Source organism: Hypomesus transpacificus, chromosome 25, assembly GCF_021917145.1.
Source record: "Hypomesus transpacificus isolate Combined female chromosome 25, fHypTra1, whole genome shotgun sequence".
NCBI classification, from domain to species: domain Eukaryota; kingdom Metazoa; phylum Chordata; class Actinopteri; order Osmeriformes; family Osmeridae; genus Hypomesus; species Hypomesus transpacificus.
Window position 1 is genome coordinate 5,576,119 of NC_061084.1, and position 23,656 is coordinate 5,599,774.

The 23,656-nt window shown below is 43.2% G+C and overlaps 3 protein-coding genes across 3 annotated transcripts; 1 reads left to right on the plus strand and 2 right to left on the minus strand.

Annotated features, from left to right (window-relative positions):
* Positions 1 to 23: 23 nt before the first annotated feature.
* On the minus strand, positions 24 to 5,370 carry LOC124487086 (eukaryotic translation initiation factor 5A-1). Its single transcript, XM_047049116.1, has 6 exons — positions 5,006 to 5,370; positions 3,081 to 3,253; positions 2,750 to 2,854; positions 2,348 to 2,479; positions 2,171 to 2,243; positions 24 to 1,166 (listed from the first exon to the last, which is right to left on the minus strand). The coding sequence occupies exons 2-5, from the start codon at positions 3,246 to 3,248 to the stop codon at positions 2,181 to 2,183; spliced, it is 468 nt and encodes a 155-aa protein (XP_046905072.1). The 5' UTR covers positions 3,249 to 3,253; positions 5,006 to 5,370; the 3' UTR covers positions 24 to 1,166; positions 2,171 to 2,180.
* Positions 5,371 to 6,677: 1,307 nt separating this feature from the next.
* Positions 6,678 to 11,453, plus strand: LOC124487029 (Y-box-binding protein 2-B-like). The gene is made up of 9 exons (XM_047049026.1): positions 6,678 to 6,938; positions 8,055 to 8,118; positions 8,355 to 8,388; positions 8,487 to 8,576; positions 8,804 to 9,049; positions 9,310 to 9,398; positions 9,508 to 9,862; positions 9,961 to 10,110; positions 10,233 to 11,453. The coding sequence occupies exons 1-9, from the start codon at positions 6,860 to 6,862 to the stop codon at positions 10,266 to 10,268; spliced, it is 1,143 nt and encodes a 380-aa protein (XP_046904982.1). The 5' UTR covers positions 6,678 to 6,859; the 3' UTR covers positions 10,269 to 11,453.
* A 743-nt stretch (positions 11,454 to 12,196) lies between these two features.
* On the minus strand, positions 12,197 to 23,235 carry LOC124486984 (solute carrier family 2, facilitated glucose transporter member 4-like). Its single transcript, XM_047048934.1, has 11 exons — positions 22,779 to 23,235; positions 20,620 to 20,715; positions 18,336 to 18,496; positions 17,044 to 17,168; positions 16,483 to 16,598; positions 15,874 to 16,036; positions 15,425 to 15,612; positions 15,139 to 15,243; positions 14,009 to 14,110; positions 13,582 to 13,785; positions 12,197 to 13,388 (listed from the first exon to the last, which is right to left on the minus strand). Exons 1-11 carry the CDS (start codon positions 22,809 to 22,811, stop codon positions 13,167 to 13,169), a joined length of 1,515 nt encoding a protein of 504 aa, XP_046904890.1. The 5' UTR covers positions 22,812 to 23,235; the 3' UTR covers positions 12,197 to 13,166.
* Positions 23,236 to 23,656: the final 421 nt, after the last annotated feature.

A 23,656-nucleotide genomic window follows, 5' to 3' on the forward strand; every position in this document is an offset into this window, starting at 1 on the left:
AAAAATACAAAAACGCACGCACATTTTCTAACAATTTGTGTCGTCTTTAATTTAGGCGGGGAGACATTCTGCACAGTTTGGACTGTTTGTGAACAAAAAAAAGTAATTATACCATCATGACATTTTCTTCTTTACTCGTATGGTGCTTAGTACAGAGTAAATGTGTCACGTTCTAGTCTGTGCCTGTTCCTACAGGTGACCCAGGGTAGTATCTGCTCTGTTGGCAGTCTCTAGTCATAGGGTCCTTCACCAGATGTTTTATAGGTGATAGAAGATAAGGGAACATTGGCCAAGGGACTTAGTCCTCAGGATGAGGAGTCTCCGGTGTTCTACGTGGTCTTTCTCGGAAATTCACGAAATAGAAACTGTATTTTCACTCAGATTTTAGGAAAGAGAAACTGGGGAGAAAGATGACAGGACTGTTCTTCAGTAACACACTCCTTGTGCTGAGAAAGAACGGACCCTGGCCCGTAATCCTGACGTCATTTTAATAGACAAGTTTTTATGTGATATACGTTACACAAAATATAGAACAAGACAGAGGGTGCTTGCTCAGAGGAGAGCGCCGCACAGGATTTGTACAGATCCAAATTAGATGCACAGAACAGACTCGTCATTTTGTGTTATAGGAAATGCAGTCGGTTCTCTGCGCCACATTTCTACGTCAAGATTGAGTAAGTGTGGCACCCACCCCCACCCCATCCCCCCCCCAACAAAACAACATCGCTCAATCTTAAATCTAGAGTTGAAGCCCTTGATAAATCAGGGGAAATATTTTACAAAAACAGTGACATTTTTCCCATCCCTCCCCTAAGAGTAGGTACTGCAGGATGTACCTACTCACTCATAGGCGACCATTTGTTTGTGAGAAACTCCTCTATTTTGCCCTTTTCTCTCCTCATTTGAGTCTGTAGTGACAGACTGTATGTTGCTCGTTGTGTTTGCAATTTATATAGAAGGTGTTTGTTTGTCACTTCCAATTATTTATTGAACCCAAAGAGGGGCAAGAAAGTACAGAGAGAGAGAGAGAGAGAGAGAGAGAGAGAGAGAGAGGGGGGGAGTGATAGAGGATACAAAAAAGAAAGTCAAAAGAAAGAAAAGAGGGAGAAGCCTTGACGAGGCAATATTCCTTCCTTTTTCCAAGGTCCAGTGCATCTTGTGAACCCCTAAAACAGAATTGGAAAAGCAGAACAGAGAAAGGACAGGTCAGAAGAAAAGAAAGAGAGGGAGTGAAACAAGGGAAAAGGAGAAACTGACAGAACAACAAGTGTGTACATCAACACAGGAGAAGGTTTAGTGTGTGTGCAGATTCCAACCTATTCCTTTCGCAAAGAATGCAAGTAAACCACAGCCTATAAAGTGTACATGTGTATTTTATCTGCAATAAAAGAAATGCCACTGTGCAAAACATAAAATACAACTTTAAATATGAATGGGATCTTTTCAATACAAAGCATTACAAGGTACTCAAATGATGTGCATTCTCATTTACACAAAAATACATAAAGTGCAGAGAGGGTAGGCAAATCCATTGCAATGGCAAGGAGTGGCCATCGTAGAAAATATTTAATACCAAATGACATACAATGTCATTGTACAAAGTGTCCTTTTCTATATGTTCCCAGGACAAACATGGCCTGGTCGATATGTAAAAAAAGAAAAAAGGAACATAAATCGAACAAATAAATAGACCGTTTGGGTGAGGCTATAAAAGTAACTAGAAAGAATGCCAACTCCCAAACTTATATTCGGCCCAATAAATATTCCTCAAAATAAATATACAATAAACAATTTATAAGGGACAAATTATGATAATCTGCAAAATATTAACACTTCATTAACAATAAGTCTTTAACAAAACCAGGTATAAAAGTCAGGTTGTTTATGACTGGAGTTGCCTTCCCTTTGGAGTACACAAAACAACATTCATCAACACACAAACAAATTTGTACAAACTAAACATAGATTGTACACAGCCACATACACACATTGCTGGCACAGTAGATTGTGTCTTCTAGCTGGGTATGGCCGCACACATGTACGTCCACATACACATACCCACACACACACACACACACACACACACACACACACACACACACACACACACACAGGAGGTGCAGGCAGAATGGCATACAAACTCTAAAACTTTTAGCAGGTAAACCTTTACCTGCAGTCTCTTATTTTGCCATGGCTTTGATAGCAACTGCAGCCTCCTCATTCATGGCAGACAAAACAGTGATCTGGAGAACAGAAGAGACACGCAAAACAAATTACAACAAATCTAACTAAATAAGGTTATTAATGAATGGGATTCTTGCCAACTTGACTACAAAAAACTACTGACCAGAATCTCCTCTCCAGCTTCGTACTTGCTTTCAATCTCTTTTCCCAGGTCTCCTTCGGGCATCTTTAGGTCTTCCCTCACTTCCCCACTGTCCTGGAGCAGGGACAGGTAACCTTCCTGGATCCCAATTAGCTACCAGGAGGTGAGAGAAAGGACATACATTCAGTTAGACTGCATTCAGATAGATTCAAAATGGCAATCTATATAACAACACAATGTGCATAGGTGAATTCAAATAAACTGCTCCTTTTATACTACTAATTTGTATTTTACCTGTAAATACTGCATGTTGGAATGTAATTACTACAGGCTTCCTATATTGTTTCTAAATGGATACCTCTTTACTTTCCTGGCATCCCCTCTCTCCCTCTTAAACTCCTTTGATACTTCTTTCTCTCTCACCTGGTAGTCCAGTCTCTTGATGTTGGGGACGTCCATGTTATGAGTGGAGGGACAGATATCCTCATACTTCTTACCAGAGAAGATGTCAATTCCCACCATGTGGACCTGCACATCGAATGAAGCAGAACACACTTAACTTCAAGCTAGAGACAAACTCAGACACAACATCCCCATATCCAAAACAAAGAATACAGCACACACAAACATAAGTAGGTATTACCGCTGATCTTTCAAATCTTTCAAAAACCAAACTGTACAGTTAATCGTACCTCAGTCTTTTCTATTCAGGCCATTATGTCAACATATTGTTTCATTCCTGTCCCCCACTGACCTTAGCGTGGCCGTGTTTGCCAGTCTTGGAGGTGGACATCTCAACAATCTTGCAGGGTCGGCCTTTCAGCACCACAAAGCCGTTCTTGCGCAGGGCAGAGCACTGCTGGGGAAAGGTGGCGGATGCGCCCGCATCGCCTGTCTGGAAGTCCAAGTCTGCATCTGCCATACCTGCTGTGGAGGCCATGTCACAGGGGTGAGGAGGGAACTATGTTAATGAAGGTTAATGATTACTTTATGACCAGATTATGACAGTGGTTTGTTGTGAGCGGAAATGGGAAAGGGTGAAGCTGTAAAGGAGGTCGGTAATAGAGGTGGCAGTTGGTCCAACTTAATATTCATTACATGACAGTAAGTATGTGCATCATATCAGTGCTGTTGTTTGAAATATGGGCCTACAATCTGCGTTTTCAGAAGTCTTATTCTTTATCTGAATGGTATTAAATGGCCATAAAAGGCAAAATAACTGCTTTAAAGTTTGTGTTTGGGTGAGTTGTAGAATTGCTAGTATACAATGATGCAAACACAAACAAAATTGCAAGTTACATTTTACAATCATATACATTGGTTCGTTGATTTAGTCAGTCTGTCTATCATTCACAAATCCAGTGTTAAACCGGTCCACTGACATAAGGGGGAAAAGTGAAGTGCAATCTAAATTAAGCAACAGAACTCTGGCACTTGTAAACTGAACCATTGGGACAGGCATGAGTCCACCTAAAATAAAAGTAGTCCTTAAATGTGATTTACAATTGATTAAATGTTTTTTGGTGACATTTTAGACAGTAATAAGATACAAAGGGAAAAACATGGTGAGACCATGTTCAGTGTTATTGGGTCTATTATGCAGTAGCTTTTGGAACCGACTGTCATATCGACGTATGCACGCGACCCTTCAAGCAAAGGCACGGAGTTCTTATCAGGATCTGACCAAGCGTAAGGATGTTGTCATGCCCTACACGTAGCCTTACATTATTAGTGTGTTAAATTCCTATAAATAATCAGGCAATTTGATCTATATGAAAAAGCATTTCAATGAATAAGGCCAAATGCTGTACCCCATGATGATCAAATAATTTAAGTCGGAAGTTGGCTACCTGTGTCCACCACATTGAATTCCTATAGGCTATATCATTGCAAGTCTTGTTTGGGATATACACAACATGTTAAAGTAATAGACAGTATTTAACAAAACGATATAGATTTAATTAGATACTGACACACTGTTGCGGCCACGTTTTTGGCACGCGTGCACTCTCTGCAGTGTGAGCGCCGTGTGTGAGGCCTAGTCTGCACAATACGTACACTGGCTGTCAGACGGCGTCGATGCATGCGCACTGCATTCGGGCTGAGGCCCACGAAACATGGGGCTGTAGTTCGGGGACAAATGATAGCCTACATTGTTGTACCAATGCGGCCATATCAGGGTGTTACATTGTAAATTCAACATAAAGAAATTGAGCAAACCGTACATAGTCGAGACCACATTTGATCGTCCCATGTCATTTGTGGCACAGAATAGCCTACTGCAGGTAATGACTAAGCTAATACGCATATAGGCTAGGGCGTGCAAATAGGTACACTGATGAGTTTTGATACAAGCTATAGTGCTTAATTTTTATGCATAAAAATGATCCGAAGATTCAAGAGGAAAATTTAAATTGTTCATGTTGTTCAACGACAAAACCTCTCATTCTAATCTTAAATCCATAATTTGTGCAAAACTAAATTAGGTGACTGGATTTGTTTTTTCACATCTAAAAAACCGTTGTGCAATTTTCTTAGTTTCCTTTTATTAGCAGGAAGCTATAACGTGATTCCAGGTGAAAATAAGGTGAATAAAGGGTCGCAGCTACATAGACATGTGCATGAGAAATAGGTTGTAAATTATGGCCCGAAATCTGGCTGTTGGGATAAGCAACTTACCTTGCTTCCTGACGTTTCCAATACTATATTTTGTTACTCCGAGCCCTTGGAAGAAGTGCAAGTCCGCTCCCTTGTTTTCTTTTTCCTCCCCGTCTGCCTAGTCTGGCTGGTGTCTGCCGCCGCGGTGCTCACGCTGTCGTGCCTTTTCTCTTATATCGGCTCTCTCTCTTATATTCTTCTTTCATTCCAGTTTTTTCCACTAGCCTCCCTGTTTTATCCTACGGCACGGTTGCAATCGCTCTTGTTGAAGGGGGCACACGCTCAGGTCAGCCGCCAGCCAAAAAAGAGTGGGAACCCAATATCCCACAATGTTCGTAGACTCCTCTCGCTCACTCCCTCGCCCAGCCTTTCCAAATACCCATGAAATAAACCTCGGCAATTTAGACAACACTGCGCATGCGTTGTCACCCAATCCATAATATATTTTAGCGCTGAGAGACATGGGACTGCGTGTCCACATATCAGGCTATGAACGGAAAAACCCGCTTCATAAACGAGGAACTATCAAAGTTCAATATTTAATTTTATCTATTTAATAATGAATCGTATCGATTAGCTTAGGCTACAGTCTCATTCATTGTGGTCCCGTTATCAGAATCTGAATCAGAAAGGGTTTTAATCGCCATGAAAGTTTGCACAGACAAGGAATTGACTTTGACAGGAAGGTGCATACATTCAATTTATAGGAATAGATCTTAAATAAGAGGTGTAAGTTTAAACAAGTCTAACTAAATATATTATAAACTGTTCTCGCGTAGAGACGCACTTCAACAGATTGAAACATGGAATGTTAATTGCCAGAGAAAGTTATGGGTAACCTCTTGTATGATAATTTGGTGCAATGGCAGCTCATCATTTCGTTATTGGCTTTATAAATTGTGGTAGAATACCTTTCCAGGGACTTCATGATAAACTATTGGCAGTGTAATGCCCGGTGGTTGGCTCCGTATAACGTGGCCTGAACCATTGGTTTAAATATAGCTCCCTGAAATTTAAATCCTATGACCTATGTGGGGGCTCAGGTTGGGAGAAGTGAGGTAAAAAACTAGAGGCTCCTGGTGGGCTCCTGGTGTATGTAGATGTGTGTGAGCGTGTGTGTGTGTATATATATATATATATATGTGTGTGTGCGCGCGTGTGTGTCTGTGAAGGGGGGGTAACTAGAAAGCGTTTGTGGAAGAAAGGGAGCCCTTCATTAGCGTGGAAGCCTGGATGGTCTGTGCTGACCGATCAGGGAAACCAGCTAATGCTGTAATGTAGCTTATCAAGGACGGCAGCACTTGAATAACAGGTGCATGAAGGGGACCTCATTGCTCAGCACTAGTTAAGGTATGAATTATCGATCAATACATGTTTGTTGTCAGCTTTTTATTCTTCTTAAAAATAATTGTTAGCTTTTAGTCAAGCCTAGGGTTACAGCTCACAAGATGCAGGCAATAGGCTAAACTATGACAAAAGTAACTTCTAATGATATATTAAGTTGAAACCTGATTACATTTTTTAAATCCACAAAATGAAATGTAATCCACAACAATCGTTGAAGGCTTTATTGAGCTTTCTTTACTGCATTTAGATACAGTTACAATCACTACTCAATGGATCACACTTGAGAGTCTTCCTTGAAAACTGTCACTCTTCGCGGCACGGTTTCACCCTTCGTACTGCCAATTGTCATGCCTCCTTAACCAATGAGGCTCCGGGGCTGACTATTGTGAAACCAATGAGGGCGCGGCTGACCAAGTGAATGCAATGAGGGTGTCGGGATACTGGATAAAAAGATTGCCGTAGCGGCTTGAGCAAAGTTTGGAGAGACAGAGGGGGGGACCCAATTGTGTTGTGTATCCGCGAAAGAGTATGACCGAAGTCGAAGCACAGAGCGCCCCACCGTCGGTACCTGTGGAAGACGAGCCACAGCCCGAGAGAAAAGTCATAGGTAGGGAATCTGTTCTCAAGGCATGGCAAGTATCACGGCTAAATCTATTTGATAAACGTTCATGTTTTAGTATCGCAACGAGCGCACTTTACATTGAGCTACTTACTTAATACTTAATGTTTATTGTTTGAAATGTGCATATCGTGTCAGTTATTTACCGCATGGCCATATGGTTGTGGTAATAGTAGCCTATTAACTACTCCTCATGACATTTGTAGGCTATTCCTGAGAAGTTTTCCATTTAGCCTGATTTGTTTCCCAACGTTCACGCGTCACAACGATTACTTAAAATATTTTAGATGGGCCTACTAGTTACATTAATACAAATCTCAGTCCCCATCTAAAATGTATCAACCATTTTACAAGTTTGATTTCGGAACACAAGATATCTGGCCTCCATCGTTTCCCCAAGTGACCCCATGTACCTATGTGCGTTTGACATGTGCGTTTGACAATTGGCATCTCTAGACGCGTAGATTGTGGTCCGTTTTACTTGACGAGTTATTCACATTTATGAGGGAGACTTTGATTAGAAAGTTACTCATGTGAAACCATTACACTGATTTTTTCCATATCAGTTATCACGTGTCCAAAGCAGGAGGGAGCCATCTCACAGGTGTAGCTTATTCAGTAATGCCCAAATGTAATTCGACGCAATTTGCCGGTTGACAGAAACTAGTAACTTTTAGCGTTTGGGTTAACTTACATTTACTCTAGGCTACAACAATTTTTGCGGGTATCTCGTTGTTATTATCAGCGACCTATGCTCTTTTGTAAAGTTCTCTTTTTGAAGTCCCTTTGGATAAAAGCGTCTGCTAAATGCATAAATGTAAATGGGTTAACTTAAAGTTAAGCGGACACCACTGGGCAGACATCTTGGTACACAGAAAACATACGAGTTATGCACATAAACACAAGGGGTGTTTAATCTTACCCTGTTGACCTAGAGTTAATGATTGACTCCAGGCCCTACATCATGCATAACATGACCTAGCTCTGCTTGGGGTGATAAAGGTAGTTGAGAACAACCAATGCATTCCCTTCCATGCTATGTATTTATACAGTGGTTAAGTTTGTAATACAGTGCTTTTAAAATTGTTTATATTATTGTTGCAGCCACTCTGGTCCAAGGCACAGTGAAATGGTTCAATGTGCGAAATGGATACGGCTTCATCAACAGGTACCCTGCAGTGTGTCAATGTTTTCTGCTGCCAATTCCCCTCAGTAAATGACAGTTTTCCAGGGTGCTCAAGGATCACACTGAAGACATATACTACACTGTTGTCTCGTAAATAAATTAAAAAAAAGAATATTTTTGTTAAACTGCCTAGATTCTATGTTGGTGGTCTGAAAGCAAACCATTGCTTAGCTTTGGCGCTATTCTATACCACTGACACATGATTTCTGCTCCCTCAGAAATGATACGAAAGAGGATGTTTTTGTCCATCAGGTGAGTCCTCAATGAAGTTGATTCTGCAGACTCCCTCTAGGCAGCGTGCTACATAATAGTTAGAAGTAACTAAACACCAGTTTGATTTTTCCCACTAGACTGCCATTAAAAAGAACAACCCCAGGAAATTCCTTAGAAGTGTTGGAGATGGGGAAGTTGTTGAGTTTGATGTTGTCGAAGCAGCCAAGGTGAGTAAATTGAAATGTGTTGTCTGTGGTCCTCAGGTTAATACATGTCATATTTTGCCAACCAAAACAGGCATTTGTGCTGTTGTGTGGAAATGGTTGCCAAAATGTGTATTCCTAGTTTGTATTTACGGTCCTATTGGGATAATTAAATGTTTTTAAGGTATCTGGCTACATCGAGGATGCTGGAATATTCCTCAACCCCTCTGCTGTCCTCTCCTCTCCCTCAGGGTTCAGAAGCGGCCAATGTGACTGGGCCGGGCGGTGTTCCTGTCAAAGGCAGCCGCTACGCCCCCAACAAGCGCCGCTTCCGCCGGCGTTTCTTCCCGCGCAGCCCCCGACCCGACGAGCAGGGCAAGGCTGGGGAAGGCCCCGAGGGCCTGGGCTCTGAGGGCGAGGGAGCAGCTGACAACGACGGTCCGCAGCCTGCCCCACGACGACGCAGGCCGCGCAGGCCAAGACAGGAGGGTCAAGAGGTGAGGTGGAGGGCTATAAACGTGGACCTCATGAACCTGGAATATAGTCGCCTAGTTGTGGTACTGGGAAAGAATATACTGTGCTGCACAGTGACTCGGGTGGGCTTATTGAACTTGAAAGTTCTCCAATCAAGCTTATGTATTCTGTAGCGATGGAATATGAATCATAATGACTGAGATGCCCCCTAACCATAGTAATTAATTAGATAAATAATTTTTGTGTTGGGCTTGAAGCCTTGAATAGCATGTCTGTCTTCCAGGGGGAAGGAGGTGACCAGAAGAATGGAGTAGTTGCAGATGGTGACCAGCAGAGGCTGCCACCTCGTAGATTCAGACCCCAGTACCGCAGGTGACAATCGTGACCACATTGTCGTCACGACCAAGTGCTATCAAAATCATAAATGTAAACATATTCCATAATAACCATATCTTTTGCCTCTTACCAATCGGGCCTCCAGACCTGTGCGCGCTCGGCCACCTCCGGGAGAGGGCCAGTCTGAGGGCCAGGCTGTTCCAGTTGAGGGTCAGGCTGTTCCAGCTGAGAGCCAGTCCGTGTGCCAGGCTGTTCCAGCTGAGGGCCAGTCCATGTGCCAGGCTGTTCCAGCTGAGGGCCAGTCTGAGGGCCAGGCTGTTCCAGCTGAGGGCCAGTCTGAGGGCCAGGCTGTTCCAGCTGAGGGCCAGGTGGAGACCCAGGGGGAGGCTAGGAAGGAGGGCCAGGACGACCAGCAGACCAACGGGGAGCTGGACGGGCAGAAGCCTCGTCGACAGTTCAGCCGGCGCCGACAAAGAAACTCTGAGTCTTCAGCCTCAAAGGTATCTATTTTTTTTCCTTTTTTGGGGGGGGAGGCAATGTTAGTCACCAAAAACAAGGAGTTGCTTTCAAATGTGCTAAATTCCCCTTTTTTCTGGAGAATGGAACAGAGAAATCTGCCTCAGAGCCCAGCACCCCCCCTCAGTCCTCAAAGCCAGCCGACCTCAAGTCCTCCCCAGTGTCCTCCCCCAAGTCCTCCCCCAAATCCTCTCCAAAGGACTCCCCCAAAACATCCCAGAAGTCACCTAAGGTAAGGAACCTTACATTCTTTTTCAATACACTCATGTTCTTTTCCAGTTTTCAAATGATTCCCAATCACTGTAGTTGCACAGATGCTGGCATCCGCCCCCTCATGTCTGTCACTTTTTCCAGACATCTACCACGACAGTTCCGGCACCAGCAGAGTAACGGCTGAGAGAGGACCGCTTTACATGACCCCTGGCAAGAGGTGGGACACCTGCCCCCCCCCCCCCCCCCCCATGCACACGCACACACATGAAAACTAGTTTAACCTTTCGGGGGGAGTGGTGGACTGCGTGGGTGTAGGATTTTGACCTCTTGCTCTGCATCTGCATCTGCATGATGGAAACATTGGTTCTATAGCCTGTGATGCAATGTGTGTGACCTTTTTCTTTTTCCTTTTTTGTTTTAACCCCGAGCATGGTCTTTTAGGTAGAAAAACTGAGATGGTGACCTTTTGTCCCAGACGGCATGAGGGTCTTCAGATGTAGCCCTTTTTAAGTTTAGTTATAATGTCTGGACATTCTGGAATAGGCCTGAATATTGCAGGGGTATTTTGGTTGGAAAGCAAAACATTGTTCAACCCATAGTTTGTTTTTTTGGGTTTGGGAGGGGTGGAGACATTTGACAAATGCTCATGTTTTCATGTTGGTTTTCTAATGTGTCGTGTTGTCACTCCCCACTATCTTCCTCCATTGTCTGTCGGCTCTATTCGTCCTCTTGTCTGTAGGTCGTAGGGGTTGGTAAACTCGGTTACCAGGCCTATCAACACACCCACTGCTCTGATTTCCCCCCCCCCAACACACTCACATACTCCACTCTCCCCTCCCTGCAATTCACCTCTTCTTGACTCCTGCCCCCCCCCCCCCCCCCCCCCCACAGTCTTGTCTTGTCTAGGCACTGCATATTGGAAGGGGAATGCTAGGGTAGTGAAGGGTTTTGTGCATGCATATTTAGAAATTCTAAGTGCACCTTAAAATAAAAATAATCTTTAGAAAATTATTGAAATATGCTTCGATACCCCGTTATACCACATGACCCCCAGCTAGTTTTCTTTGACTGAGAAGGGCAGGAGAAATTGCAACGAGGAACCAGCCTCGATTTTTACGTTTGACGAGGGGGAAGCGAAGCAGGTGTGAGGGCAGTAGTGCATACTCGGAGATTATCGAGATCCGTATCACCTCAAATCGAAAACATGCTGCCCATTATTTAATGATCAAAGCCAGGAGCTGGGTATAAAGTAATTTCCTTTTTGTTTTATTTTTATATGCATTTATTTTGAGGGGATCATGTGCAATGTCAGTTCAGTATGTCAATAAAAAAATATTTGCAAAAAATGCTGCCACTCTTCTTTGCTCCCAACATGCTACCTCATGCAGGTTAATTGAATCGCCTCAATCATATTTACTAACTTGTTTTATTCCATTTGCGGTATACCTTTAATTTTGCAACACAGCTGGCATCACGATAAGGACCATGTGACAATCCATCTCGCCAAACTTCACTGGGGTCAGGTGGCTGAGCGGTTAGGGAGTCGGGCTATTATCAAAAGGTTGTTGGTTCAATTCCCGGCCGTACAAAATGAGTGTCCTTGGGCAAGGCATTTCACCCTACTAGCTTCGGGGATAATGTCCTTGTACTTAAGAGCGTCTGCTAAATGAATAAATGTAACTTCTAGATGTGCCTGAGCAAGTGGTATAGGACCAATTTGCATCCTCTAGTATAAGGAACTGGCAGTTACAGGGGTGGTTTGTTAGCCCGTGATGGACAGATGGTTCATTATTTGCCAAGTATTTTTTGAAAGTGTCCTTTTCCAACTGTAACAAACCATGTGGCGAGTCAGGTTAATATTCCTTACCTACAATTTATTATAAAACTATAAAGTGGCATTTCAAGTGTAGTTCTTTACCTGTATGGCACTGTACCCCACATTTGGGTTTGATACATATGATTCCTGAAGTAATAGGGGTGTCGACATATCTACTTGAATATATTTAGTAATCCTTTGATGGCATCTTCATAATTGGGCTGTTATTTGAGTAAAAAGACAATCAAGTGGCATTTGTCAACAATCTGTTACTTCATTGAACACAGCATTAATATTCACACATTTTATAAATTACTGGTGTCCTTTGTACAATATCTCAATACAAGTCTTCAAGAAACAATCACACCAGTACATCCAAAATCTCTAACTGCATGCATAGTACCTTCAGACATATGCGGAGACGGTAAAAAAAAAAAAAAAAAACGAAAGGCATCCTCCTTTTGGAGTGGGTAAAGTTTGAATATTTGTAGACCCTCAAACCATTAGTTTTCCTATGTTTCAATCAAACCAGCACACTATAAACATTAAGTACTAATTACTGTACATCGTTATCACTTCTCACAGTAACATTTCTGTAGGCTGTACTATACACCATGAAATGTCAGAAACAAATCATACATGTCAAAACCACTTAACTAGTTACTAATGCAAGTTGGTTAACCTTATTTCCCTTCTGTAACTAGTTTTCTCCATCTCTGAAAGCCTGACATCTTTGTAGATAAAGTGCAGTAAAAACAGTCTCTCCAGCATTGCTCTATATATAATATCGGTGTGCAATATCACAGAATAATATCCCAACCTCAACCTGCATTTAAAAACCATGTGATTTATGCCTTAAAAAAATCTGAAACATTTTTTACAGCCCACTATGACCCATTATGGGTTGCTATGGTAATCAGAATCTGTCACCCAAACTTGGTAACAAGCCTCCAACTCTTCCTCTCCTGGGGCTGTGTTAAGTTGTTGCAGTTCTGTTCTAAAGTTGTATAACCTTTTCCCTGAAACTGATTCTACTAAGTTGAGTTCCAGGAATGCCCCCCCACTTAGCGTCATTTCCCTATTTCACCCATGGCATCATACAAGGGCCTGATTCCAAAGTAATTGCATACTCTCATCAACTCTCCAAATACACAGCAATGGGTTGGAATCAGGCCCAAAGGACTGTCCACCCCTAGGGACTATACCCAACTTCATTTCTATGGCGCCCAGCCTTGTTTCCCTCCTCAGGCCTCGCACCCTTAGTTCAGAGTGCCATCCCCAAGGTAGTCCAGCTCGGTGCTAGGCTTGTCCAGGCCCAGGTCCAGGTCCATGTCCATCATGGTCGCCGAGTGCTGCTGGAAATTGGCAGCGATTTGGTCAAACGTCTTGCCCCGCGTCTCTGGCACCCGGAAGAAAGTGAAGAGGATGAAGAAAAGGATGAGCACTGCGAAAATCAGGAACACGTACGGGCCGCAAACGTCCTGAGGAGAAACAAAGAAATTAACACAGAGGTTCACGGTAGGGATAAGGTTCACTTACAAATCATTTGACATCTGCTTAGCAGTTCAGCTCAACAAGGCTTTAATCAACTATTGTTATCCTTCACTAACCTTTCAAAGTTGGTTGAAAGAAAGTAGAAATAACTAGTGAAACAACATGGATCCAAACACTCACAGCGATGTATTGGAAGCCCATGCCGATAATAAAGTTGGCGGTCCAGTTGGAGAATCCGGCCACAGCCATAGCAGCAGGTCTGGGGCCCTGGGAGAAGAGCTCGGCGACGAAGAACCAGGGGATCGGACCAGGACCCACTTCAAAGAAGCCCACGAAGCCAAAGATGGCCAACATGCTGATGTAGCTCATCCAGGGAACCCTGTCCTGCCAGGGACAAGATTAAAGGGTTCATTGTCCGTCTCATAGAAACAACTAGAAATGTTTGGTGTTGACATTTTTGGGTGGGATAAAGGCAAGAACTGTATTTTTTCTTTAGTCTGTGCCTACAATGTGCAGCTAAGGTTATACAGAAGCAAATAAGTACATTATTTTGCTTTAGTTGTAGCTGAACCATAGCACATTTTTTTTATGTTAATGCGGGACTGACCAATAAGGCGAGGGCCATCGTCATGATGACAGCACACAGGCACATCCCGGACAGACCGAGCATGTGCAGTGTCCTGCGGCCTGTCTTCTCCACCAGGAAGAGCTGTGGATTGGATGAAAGGAGGACAAAAGATTAGAGAACAGTCGTAGTCCAATAAGAGCTCCCCATTGTCATTATTCATTCACTTCTTTCTGTTTGTGTCCTAATTCGTAAGGGAGAAAACATTCAAGCAACTTAATTGGCTGAAGTTAACCAAGGAAGTTCCCTCATGCCAACTAGCTTTAAAATGTTTGTGTCAAATAATCAAACAGATCAGTATGGTGTGCAAGCAGAATGAGGCAAAGAGGGAATTTTATTCAATTAAAGCATTGTAGGTGAGACCCTGTTTAAACTTCCAGAAGTGTATTTATCTGATTATGAGAACACTACAAGAGATATCTGTGTGTCACTGTTGTGTGTTTGGGAAACGTAACTTTTTGGATTCCATATATAATTATTGCTAGTCAGTACAGACTCACCCCATTGTAACTAACACCTGGAATACACATTTTAAAACATGTGGATTTTGCATGTCAGAACATAAACGTATTTTTGTGCATTATTTGACCAAAATTCATTCGAGCTTGGCAATTAAAAAAGCTAGCAGCATGGGTAAACTTCCATGGTTGTTATCAACATACTAATTAAGTTGTTTGTTCAAGATACTATCTTGTTCAGACAACCAATTACGACCAATCTTATTATTACCAATCTTTTTTTCTCTCTTCCCCCCACAAAACGTTTCCGTTTGGCTTTCATAGAGTCATAATAAACATATAAGATGGAATAATTTCATAGTTAATTTTGTTTAGCATTGTGATAAGGGTAACAGTATTAGTTGACCAGACAACAACTTTTCAAAACAAAAAGTACTTCCACCCCTTCTTATTTACAAATACACACACTGGGACACACTATGGATGACTTGGGATTTAAACTTCTCTACTCAACAAGTCATATCTCGCTCATTTCTTTGGATAGCTATTAGAGAAAGGATAGGTTGGGTCGATCCACGGCATTATCTTGTTTACACTCTGATAGCATTGTTAAACAGGAGAGAATGGGGTTGTGGTTGAGACTAGAGAGCCTACCGAGACCACGGTAAAGGCACAGTTGACCACTCCGGCTCCTATGGTGGCGTAGACAGGGCTTTGGACCCCTGCCTTCTGGAAGATGCTGGTGGAGTAGTAGAATATCTGGTAGGAGGAGGAGAAGAAGAAGAAATAAGAAGAACCAACATAACGATCCAAACATATACCATGGTTTGTCCTGGAATTGATTTTTTTTTTATCACAAACTGTACACCCAGAGACACATACACATACAGCCACACACATGCACAGACCCCCCCCCCCCACGTGTGCATGCTCTACTCACAGCGTTAACTCCAGATAGCTGCTGGGAGAGCTGAAGAACGATAGCTATGATTATAGGCTGTCTGTAAAACGGAGATCGGAACAGCTCCGGGATGGACACCTTCCTCTCCATGTCCATCCTCCTCTTCTCCTCCTTCATCTCCGCCAGCATGTCCCCTACATCCTGTCTCCCCGTCAACCTTCTCAGACCTGGGCGTACGAGTATGTATATGACAGAGAGAGACAGAGAGACAGAGAGAGAGGGAGACAGAGAGAGAGAGACAGAGAGACAGAGAGAAAGAGAGAGTACACAGAGCTCATTAATAGCTTATCTCTGGTACACATCTCAATGTTTAGGGACGTCTTCCGTGTAGTTTCTAAAGGTCCTCCAAGCTTAGTGACTCATAAAAGAGACGGGAAAGGTGGCCATTACAGAGTATTGGGACACGTTTGAGACATCTCCTCTCTCACCACTCTTGGCATGGTGCTCCTGGCAGCGGATGATGTAGAGGAACCGGGGGCTCTCGGGGCAGAAGGGCAGCAACACCATCTGCAGGACGGTGGGGATAACGGTGATCCCCAGCAGCATGGGCCAGAGCTCCTCGCTACCCAGCAGAGACTCCAGACCAAGGATCTGCCAGGGCAAGGAGAGACGGACAATTAACCCTTTACTGCCTGAGACAACATAGCGCTAGCTACTATTGGGACAGGATAATTCCGGTTTCCCCTATGTCTCCACTAGTCACTAGAATGGTCATAACTTTTAATCAAAATATGGAATTTCTAATCTGTCTTCTGTTCTACATTGCCCACAGACTTGTGGATATTCCACCTACTCAAAGTATTTCTCCATCTTGTAGACTAAAGTGGTCAAAAATTCAGTTGGCGAGACGGACAATTAAGGAAGGGGACGGGTCAATAAACCATTCTACACCGTAGATCATTTTGCATATTTACTGTAATTATAAATGTGTGTTCCGGTAAGTAATGCTTTCTAGTTCCGAAACCTATTTAACCCTTCCGGAATGCTGTGCCTGGTGCTTCTTTTTGAAGAGTTCACACATATGTCCAGAATCCTACCTGTGCTAGGAGTATGCCTGTGACGATAGCCAGCTGGTGCAGGGTGCCCAGTGCCCCTCGGAGACTGGTGGGTGCAATCTCACCCACATACATGGGTGTCAGCCCTGAAGCCAATCCTGAGTAGAAAAAGACAAGGAACAGAAACTGGTATTAAGTTTCATATTCAGATAGACTTGTTTAGGCAAAATGCTTGTATACTGTAACTTGCATTTGTAATGGCATTCTATTTTCAATTAATATTCTGCCCAGCTTTTAATTAGGGGTAGGCCTATAATAGTCCCAAAACATAAATATTGTAGTGATCATATACAATGATGTATGATATTGATTATGAGTTAAGATATCATATAAATGAAATTGAAACACATGAGACTTTGCGTAAAAGAAATACTTATAAATGTATACAAAACAAATGCAGCTGTTGTGCTATTTTGAATTTCTTGTCGTTGTTCCTATTATAAATATTATATATGATATATAAACTTTCTCTCTGATTCCTTCATCAGAGTGAACAGTCATATATCTTTCTCCAGATAAGCATCAAGTCTCCCAGATCCTCACCACAGTACATCCCGATGACAAACCGGCCGAGGATCATCATCTCAAATGACCGACTGATCTTGGACATCCCCATCAGGCCTCCGCCAATGAATGCAAACAAGTTGTTGATCAACATTGCTTTCCTCCTGACAAAACACAAAGAAAACAGTTTTTTCAACATAGAAAACCAGTAGCTAGTTTGCACAAAGTAACCACTCTTAAAGAGTATTTAGATGTTGGAGGCTTTAGCAAAGCCTCTAGATGGCAGGATTTCGTCAGTGTGCAGACTAAGTTGTGGGTTTTCAACTTCTGATAAAAAATGAAAAGCATGTTTTACTCAAATACATACTTTGTCAAAGCTGACATGCTAAGGATGGGCACAATAAATATTATTAACTGATTAGGCTCCAACAAAGGCATGCCTCAACTAAAACTGTGTTTATGAAGTGAAGTTTATTATGAGAAATGTATTTCAACATTTCAGACTGACCCAAGTCTGATAACATGAAAGCATCTAAAGCAGGTAGGGATTTGCATGTGGGTTAGGTATGATCGGGGAGAGAGATCAGATAGAGAACTAAACTGTGATAGCCCATGCAGATACACACACGCACAGCATGTACACACACACAACACACACCTTACACAGCCCACACACACACATTCAGCACACACAGCCTTACTCCTGAGCCCCACTCATCTCTTCTGAGATCCCCTTTCAATAGTCCAGGTCTCTGGGCTATAATCTAGCTTGCATACTAGCTAGTTTCACAGCTGGAAACTGGACAACATAACAGTAGATGCACTTCCTGACAGACAGACTGGATGAAAGGCACTAACCAATGACATTTATATTTACATTTAGTCATTTAGCAGATGCTCTTATCCAGAGCGTAAGTACAGGGTCCTTCCCCCGAGGCAAGTAGGGTGAAGTGCCTTGCCCAAGGACACAACGTAATTTTGCACGGCCCCGAATCGAACCGGCAACCTTCTGATTAATAGCCTGATTCCCTAACCGCTCAGCCATCTGCTCCAAATGAGGATACATTTTGGATCAGTAAGAGAAAAGAGGGGGGCGTGATACAGCCTATTACAAGGGGCTGAAAGTAGCAATGATTCTGATTGACAGTTCCGCGGCAGTCAACTGTCAGAGTACTGCCTCGAATTTAAAAACAAGGATTTACATGCAGTACTGAACAGGCTCGGACGTCTCTCAGATACCTTTCATCGTGTGAATTTGCGTAGGGTTGCAGCACCTTGAGTATGTGTGTCTGAACGTGTGTGTGTGTCGTCTTCCTGTGCTTTGGCCCTACCTGCCCAGCCACTCTGAGATGACGCCCACGCAGAAGGAGGAGAGCATGCCTCCGATGGAGAAGATGGCCACAGACAGGGACCAGAGCGAGGTGAGCGTTCCCAGGGGGATGGGCTCCCCGTACCGATGGCGCCACGTGGCATTGTAGTCCTGCTCAATGATCTGACGGGCGAGAGAGGAGGTCATGGTTAAGATCAAGGAGAGACAATGTACAGGAGAGTACAGCAAAGCGAAAGCAGGACATAGGAAATAATGTCGAGCTAAATAAGAACAAACTATAAACACGACATAATCGTGATGTAAAATTACCACATGGGCTTTAAATGTACACTACAACTCGCATATTGATTATTCAATGTGCTTAAGCAAAATTGGAAAGCGGAGAAACCTATGACTTTAATATTTTATTTTGAAATAGTTATATTTAATTTGTAATGTCTACATTACAGCTGCTACTTATATAAAATCAACACCAACGCCTCTTAGTATGGGTTCTGTAAACCTAACACAATGTAACACAGAAACAGTTCACACTTCAGTTCCTGACAAACTCAAGCACAAAAGTTTCCTGCCAATTGGTTTTATAACGATGGTCCTCTACACACCCACAAAGCCCTGTACTAGAATACCCCTCAGCAATGGATGTCAGACATGGTGCGGTCAGGAAGAGACCTAGCTCAAGGCCAGTACATAATTTCTGTCATGGAGGGTCAAGGTTTTGGCCTGGTGTGCATAGTGTGAGAGTTGAAAGACTTGACCCGCTATAATGACGGCAGGTCACATGCCTACATAGGCTGGGAAGTTGTGATGTCTCGTATGACTGCTCACCTGACTGGTGACACTGCTGACTGATCATGTCTGACTCACTGTCCTTAAAGTGACCATTCCCTTTGATTGCCCTTACTAGGTCTCACTGAGAACAATTTCGATAAACACAGAAGTTGTTCCCATTTTTGCTTAATAAACGTAATATTTTTTATCGGAATGAAATGCAACAAGTGGCAAAAAATCTATGCCATACTTAGCCATAGACAATCCCTTTGTCATAAGTGCAAAAGGCCAGATAGATAGTTATAATTTGGTTGTCTTGCTTAAGGTGTCACCATACAGCACGATGGCTATCCTACACACAAGCAAAACTTCAACCAGAACTAGGGTTCACGCTGAAGAGACCGGAATTGCATTCACAGTATTCGGGCCCCTCCAATCTAGCGTACGTGCACCATGATGTGTGTCCCTTTCCGAAAAAGACACCTACCCCCCCCCCCCCCTTGTCTGTGTCACAACGTGAACCCTTGGCGAACCATATGAGTGTGGCTCCCCAACGACCCCCTTTAAAGGAGACAGAAATAGCCCCTCTTTTCCCATGACACCAAAGCGGCAGTCTCAGACCGCTGCCTCGGGTTGCAACTCTCAGCTGTGCCCGGTCACCCGAGATGGAGAAATGGTGAAGTGTGTGTGTGGGGGTGTGTGTGTGGGGTGGGGGGGATGCAAATAGGTACATATTTGTGAGAGCTTGCTGGGATGGTGGGCTATGGGGGGGGGGGCAGGTGACATGGGGTAGTGATGGTCCAGGAGGGAGAGGGGGAATGGGGGGTGGGGGAGGGGTAAGGGGCGTTGGCGGGGCACCGGGCTTCCGCATGCTGCATGATGTGCCACACACACCCCCGTGTTGACATTTCTCAGATACTCCCTCGTTACATCCCACTCTCCGCTATAGTGTACTGGATGCATGCTGTCTCTTTCTCTCCTTACCCATCCTCTTCCCCACTCAGTCTCTCCCCTCGTCTCTGTGTCTCTCACTCTTTTTCCTTCCCACTTTTGGCTCTTTCTCCCTCCTCTTCTTGCTCCAGCCAATTTATCAAACCACTAAAACCCTTTCAAAGCTTTTTGGGCTAGATGAAAGGCAGATCATTCATTGAATGACCAATTATCATTCACAATTAGAACATGACTCATCAATTAAAGGAATTGATCCCCATTTTTCAGGTTTCTCTTTAAGCTCTATCTCTCTGTAATGAGGTACTCTGAGTATACACACACAGACATGATGGTCTGTAACAGCTGCAACAATGAGAATGGACTTAGCTGTTCCGGAACCAACCAGGGACATCTGGTCAAATGTCATATTACTGTCTTCCCTCACGTGCCTCATCAGAGCAATATCACACATCCTAATCAGCTTAGCCGAGTCACCTTCACATTGGTCTGGAACAAACATTCTCAAAAGACATTCCTACATCGAAAACGAAGTGAGTTTGATCTGTTAATGCTAGATGTACTACCTTCTGAGGGGCATTGATGACGCCAATGTTGTAGCCAAACTGCAGGGATCCGAGCACTGCGGTGAACACTGAGAGAGCGAGGGTTCCAGTCACCGTCTGAATCAGGACACAAGGCACACATGAGAAAAGATGTTGACACCATGGTGATAACAAGCACAAACACATAACAGCACAAGGAGTTAAAGATTTTTCAAAACATTTAACATCAGAAGCGGAGGTTTGTTTTCAAATTGGGTGGGACAGCTTAACAACTGAGGATGAGGCCGTTAAATATAATTTTCTTGATAAAAAGTGGGGGGACAGATTTTGGTGTTCTCAAAAAGTGGTGGGATGTCCCACTCATGTCTAATAAAACCTATGCCCCTGTTTACCATACATTACACCTTTATTTCACATCTCACCCTGGAGGGCCAAGATTGCAAGGCAATGTGGTCCTTGAGCGGTTCATCCGCTAAATAAAAAAATATATATAATCCTCTGACAGTCTCACATTTACTTTTTGCCAATTTGACCACCACAAGCCGAGTGCCATCTAGTTCCATTATTGTTCCACAACTCACACCAAAACAATATAGATGGATAAATAACAATCAGAGGGAAAAAAATGATTTTGGAGTGAACTGTCTCTTCAAGATAAAATGGATACTCACCACAAACACGGACCCTCACACAGTCTCTCTAATATGCACTATATATATCTGTGTTATTAATGAGAAAAAATCTATTCAGTGGTGGGCAAGACTTAATTGTGTATCGTGTGATTGGTGCTTGGACTTTAACCCCCCCCCCTCATTCCCCAATTGGCCACACACACCTGTCTCCACGCTGACTGACAGGAGTTTGAAGAGAAACCACCCTTCTGTTGACATCAGTTTATGTTCAACACTGCCAACGGAGAGTTGAGCCTGACTGGCTCAAGAACCTTTCACAACCTACAAGCGTGAATAATAATATCTGTACAGGGGACATAAACCGGTGCACTTTCACTCATTTTGCATGTTGTGCCATTACTAAATGCAATTTGCAATGTGTTTTCCCAGAAAATGTGTGCAGGATACTAGACGGAGTTAGCAATTTCTCAATAGTACAACATGAATTGTGACTTACTCAAACAATGTGCTGCATGTTTGTATTAGGTACCTTGTGAAGAGAATGGATTGGGCGTGCCTGTGTATTAGCAACATGACCTTGCAGTGTTGAGTCTCCAGACAAGCTGTGCTTTCTAATCCACCAAAATAAATAAACCAATACAAGGGTGTGTGTGTGTGTGTCTTTGACTGTGGGTTCGTGTGTGTGTGTGTGTGTGTGTGTGTGTAGCCCATGTATGAGAGATACCCACGTAAAGCTAGAATGCCAAAGTCTTGCTCTAATTCACTCCATAGAATACATGCCCCACAACACCTCACTACTCAATATGTTACCATAAGGAAGATTTTGAAGAATGTTTCTGTGAAGTCAAGACAAAATAATTTTTTTCAGAATTTTTCTAACGTTTGTCACGTTATGAGATTTTGTCTTCAGCAAGTTGCTGAGTGTTATGGCAATGTCTAGTGCTCTGTACTACTGTTACAGCTTAATACACCAGAGTCCTTTCCTTACCACGGACCTGAGAAAATACTGTGAGAGGGGTGAGGATTTGAGGATTTGAGAGGTGGTCATGTTCATGGCAGCTGTGATGTAAACCCATTGAACTACACAGACTCACCCACCCTAATTCAACCTGACCCAGACCTAGCAGCATAGCTAATCGAAAGGTCTTCCTCGTCAAGGTCACCACTGAGGACAAACAAAGTTTCACAATTCACATTTCTCTCATTAGCCTACTTTTGAAAACGAATGAAATGCTCATTCGTTTCCATTCTGGTGCAGCCGAAATGCCTATAAACCTAATGCAGCAAAGTTTAGCAATAGTTTATGTCGTTTATCACAGGTGTTAATAAAAACGTGTACATGTTTTTTTCTGATAATGAATGAATACGACACCTACGTAAAATCCCTGTCATGCTTTGAGGCAATCACAGTATATCTGCGCCTATAGGATGGGTCCATCGGTTGAGCGTGCATTGAGCAATAACGATGGATTTAAAAATATGGTTAATTTAGATCTACAATACCCATTTTGAAATAACTACATTTTCAAACATGACATTTGACATTACCTCCCCTCCAAGTTGCTGAAACCCAACTGGCATGGCTACAGGCTGAGATACAGATAGTAGCCGTTCAGTCGTATCTTTCGTTCGCGCAGTCCCAACCACGTGAAATCCCTTTGTAGACCCGAAGAATCCACGCACGTGTGGAATTAAAGTGATCCAAAAAAGGAAAAATCCACGATAAAGAGAATAAATTAGGCGCAAGTGTTTATTCGTCTCATTCACTGGATCCTGTCTTCTATGAAGTTCGTGGTGCGTCCGTACAACTGTAATAGAATGCCATGGCCACAGTCTCTCTCACAACTCTTGGTCTTTTCTAAAGGAGGGAGGGGTTGTAAGGGGTACTGGAGGGAGGTTTAGCCGTCCCTACTCTTGAGAGCCTGTGACAGAGGTCGTCTTTTGCGGAAAGACGCAAGCAGAAAGCTTTCTTGACCTTATCCACCATTGCCTGAAGGCAAGTGTGTCAACTGTATACAGACTGGTGAAATCACCACACCAGTGAGTTCTTTGACCTCCTTTCAAACACGGCCTTTTGGAGATGGAGTTGGAAAACTGTATCTTTGGGGTATTTTTTGTTTTTGCAAAAAGACATAAATTCAGCATTGTCTATTACAGTCTATTTCATTGTCAATCAACGTATATTTATACAAAATATATTTTGTTTTGTTGCCAGTAACGGAAACAGTCCTGAGTCCCGTGCAAAGGCTTGGCCTGAAATATACTGAAGCCACTGTCCACCAGCACTGATCTGAGGCTCTGACTCTTGTGCTGTACAGCCAGAACAGACTTGTCTGTGCCTCTATGTCTCCTATTGTCTGTCATTTTAGCTGCTGTGAATCCACCAGGCTATTTTCAAACACATGCCAAAGGGGCCATGCACCCAG

Bases quoted from the DNA above. Each gene is read 5' to 3' on its own strand.
- LOC124487086 (XM_047049116.1), bottom strand. From the start codon at position 3,248: ATGGCAGATGCAGACTTGGACTTCCAGACAGGCGATGCGGGCGCATCC. The intron at 2,855-3,080 runs GTCAGTGGGGGA...TTCGATGTGCAG, and splicing joins GCAAACACGGCCACGCTAAG to GTCCACATGGTGGGAATTGA. The intron at 2,480-2,749 runs GTGAGAGAGAAA...ACCTCCTGGTAG, and splicing joins TCAAGAGACTGGACTACCAG to CTAATTGGGATCCAGGAAGG.
- LOC124487029 (XM_047049026.1), top strand. From the start codon at position 6,860: ATGACCGAAGTCGAAGCACAGAGCGCCCCACCGTCGGTACCTGTGGAA. The intron at 8,119-8,354 runs GTACCCTGCAGT...CTGCTCCCTCAG, and splicing joins GGATACGGCTTCATCAACAG to AAATGATACGAAAGAGGATG. The intron at 8,577-8,803 runs GTGAGTAAATTG...CCTCTCCCTCAG, and splicing joins ATGTTGTCGAAGCAGCCAAG to GGTTCAGAAGCGGCCAATGT.
- LOC124486984 (XM_047048934.1), bottom strand. From the start codon at position 22,811: ATGCCAGTTGGGTTTCAGCAACTTGGAGGGGAG. The intron at 20,716-22,778 runs GTAATGTCAAAT...GTCCTGATTCAG, and splicing joins TTCAGCAACTTGGAGGGGAG to ACGGTGACTGGAACCCTCGC. The intron at 13,389-13,581 runs GTGAGTGTTTGG...GTTTCTCCTCAG, and splicing joins TGGGCTTCCAATACATCGCT to GACGTTTGCGGCCCGTACGT.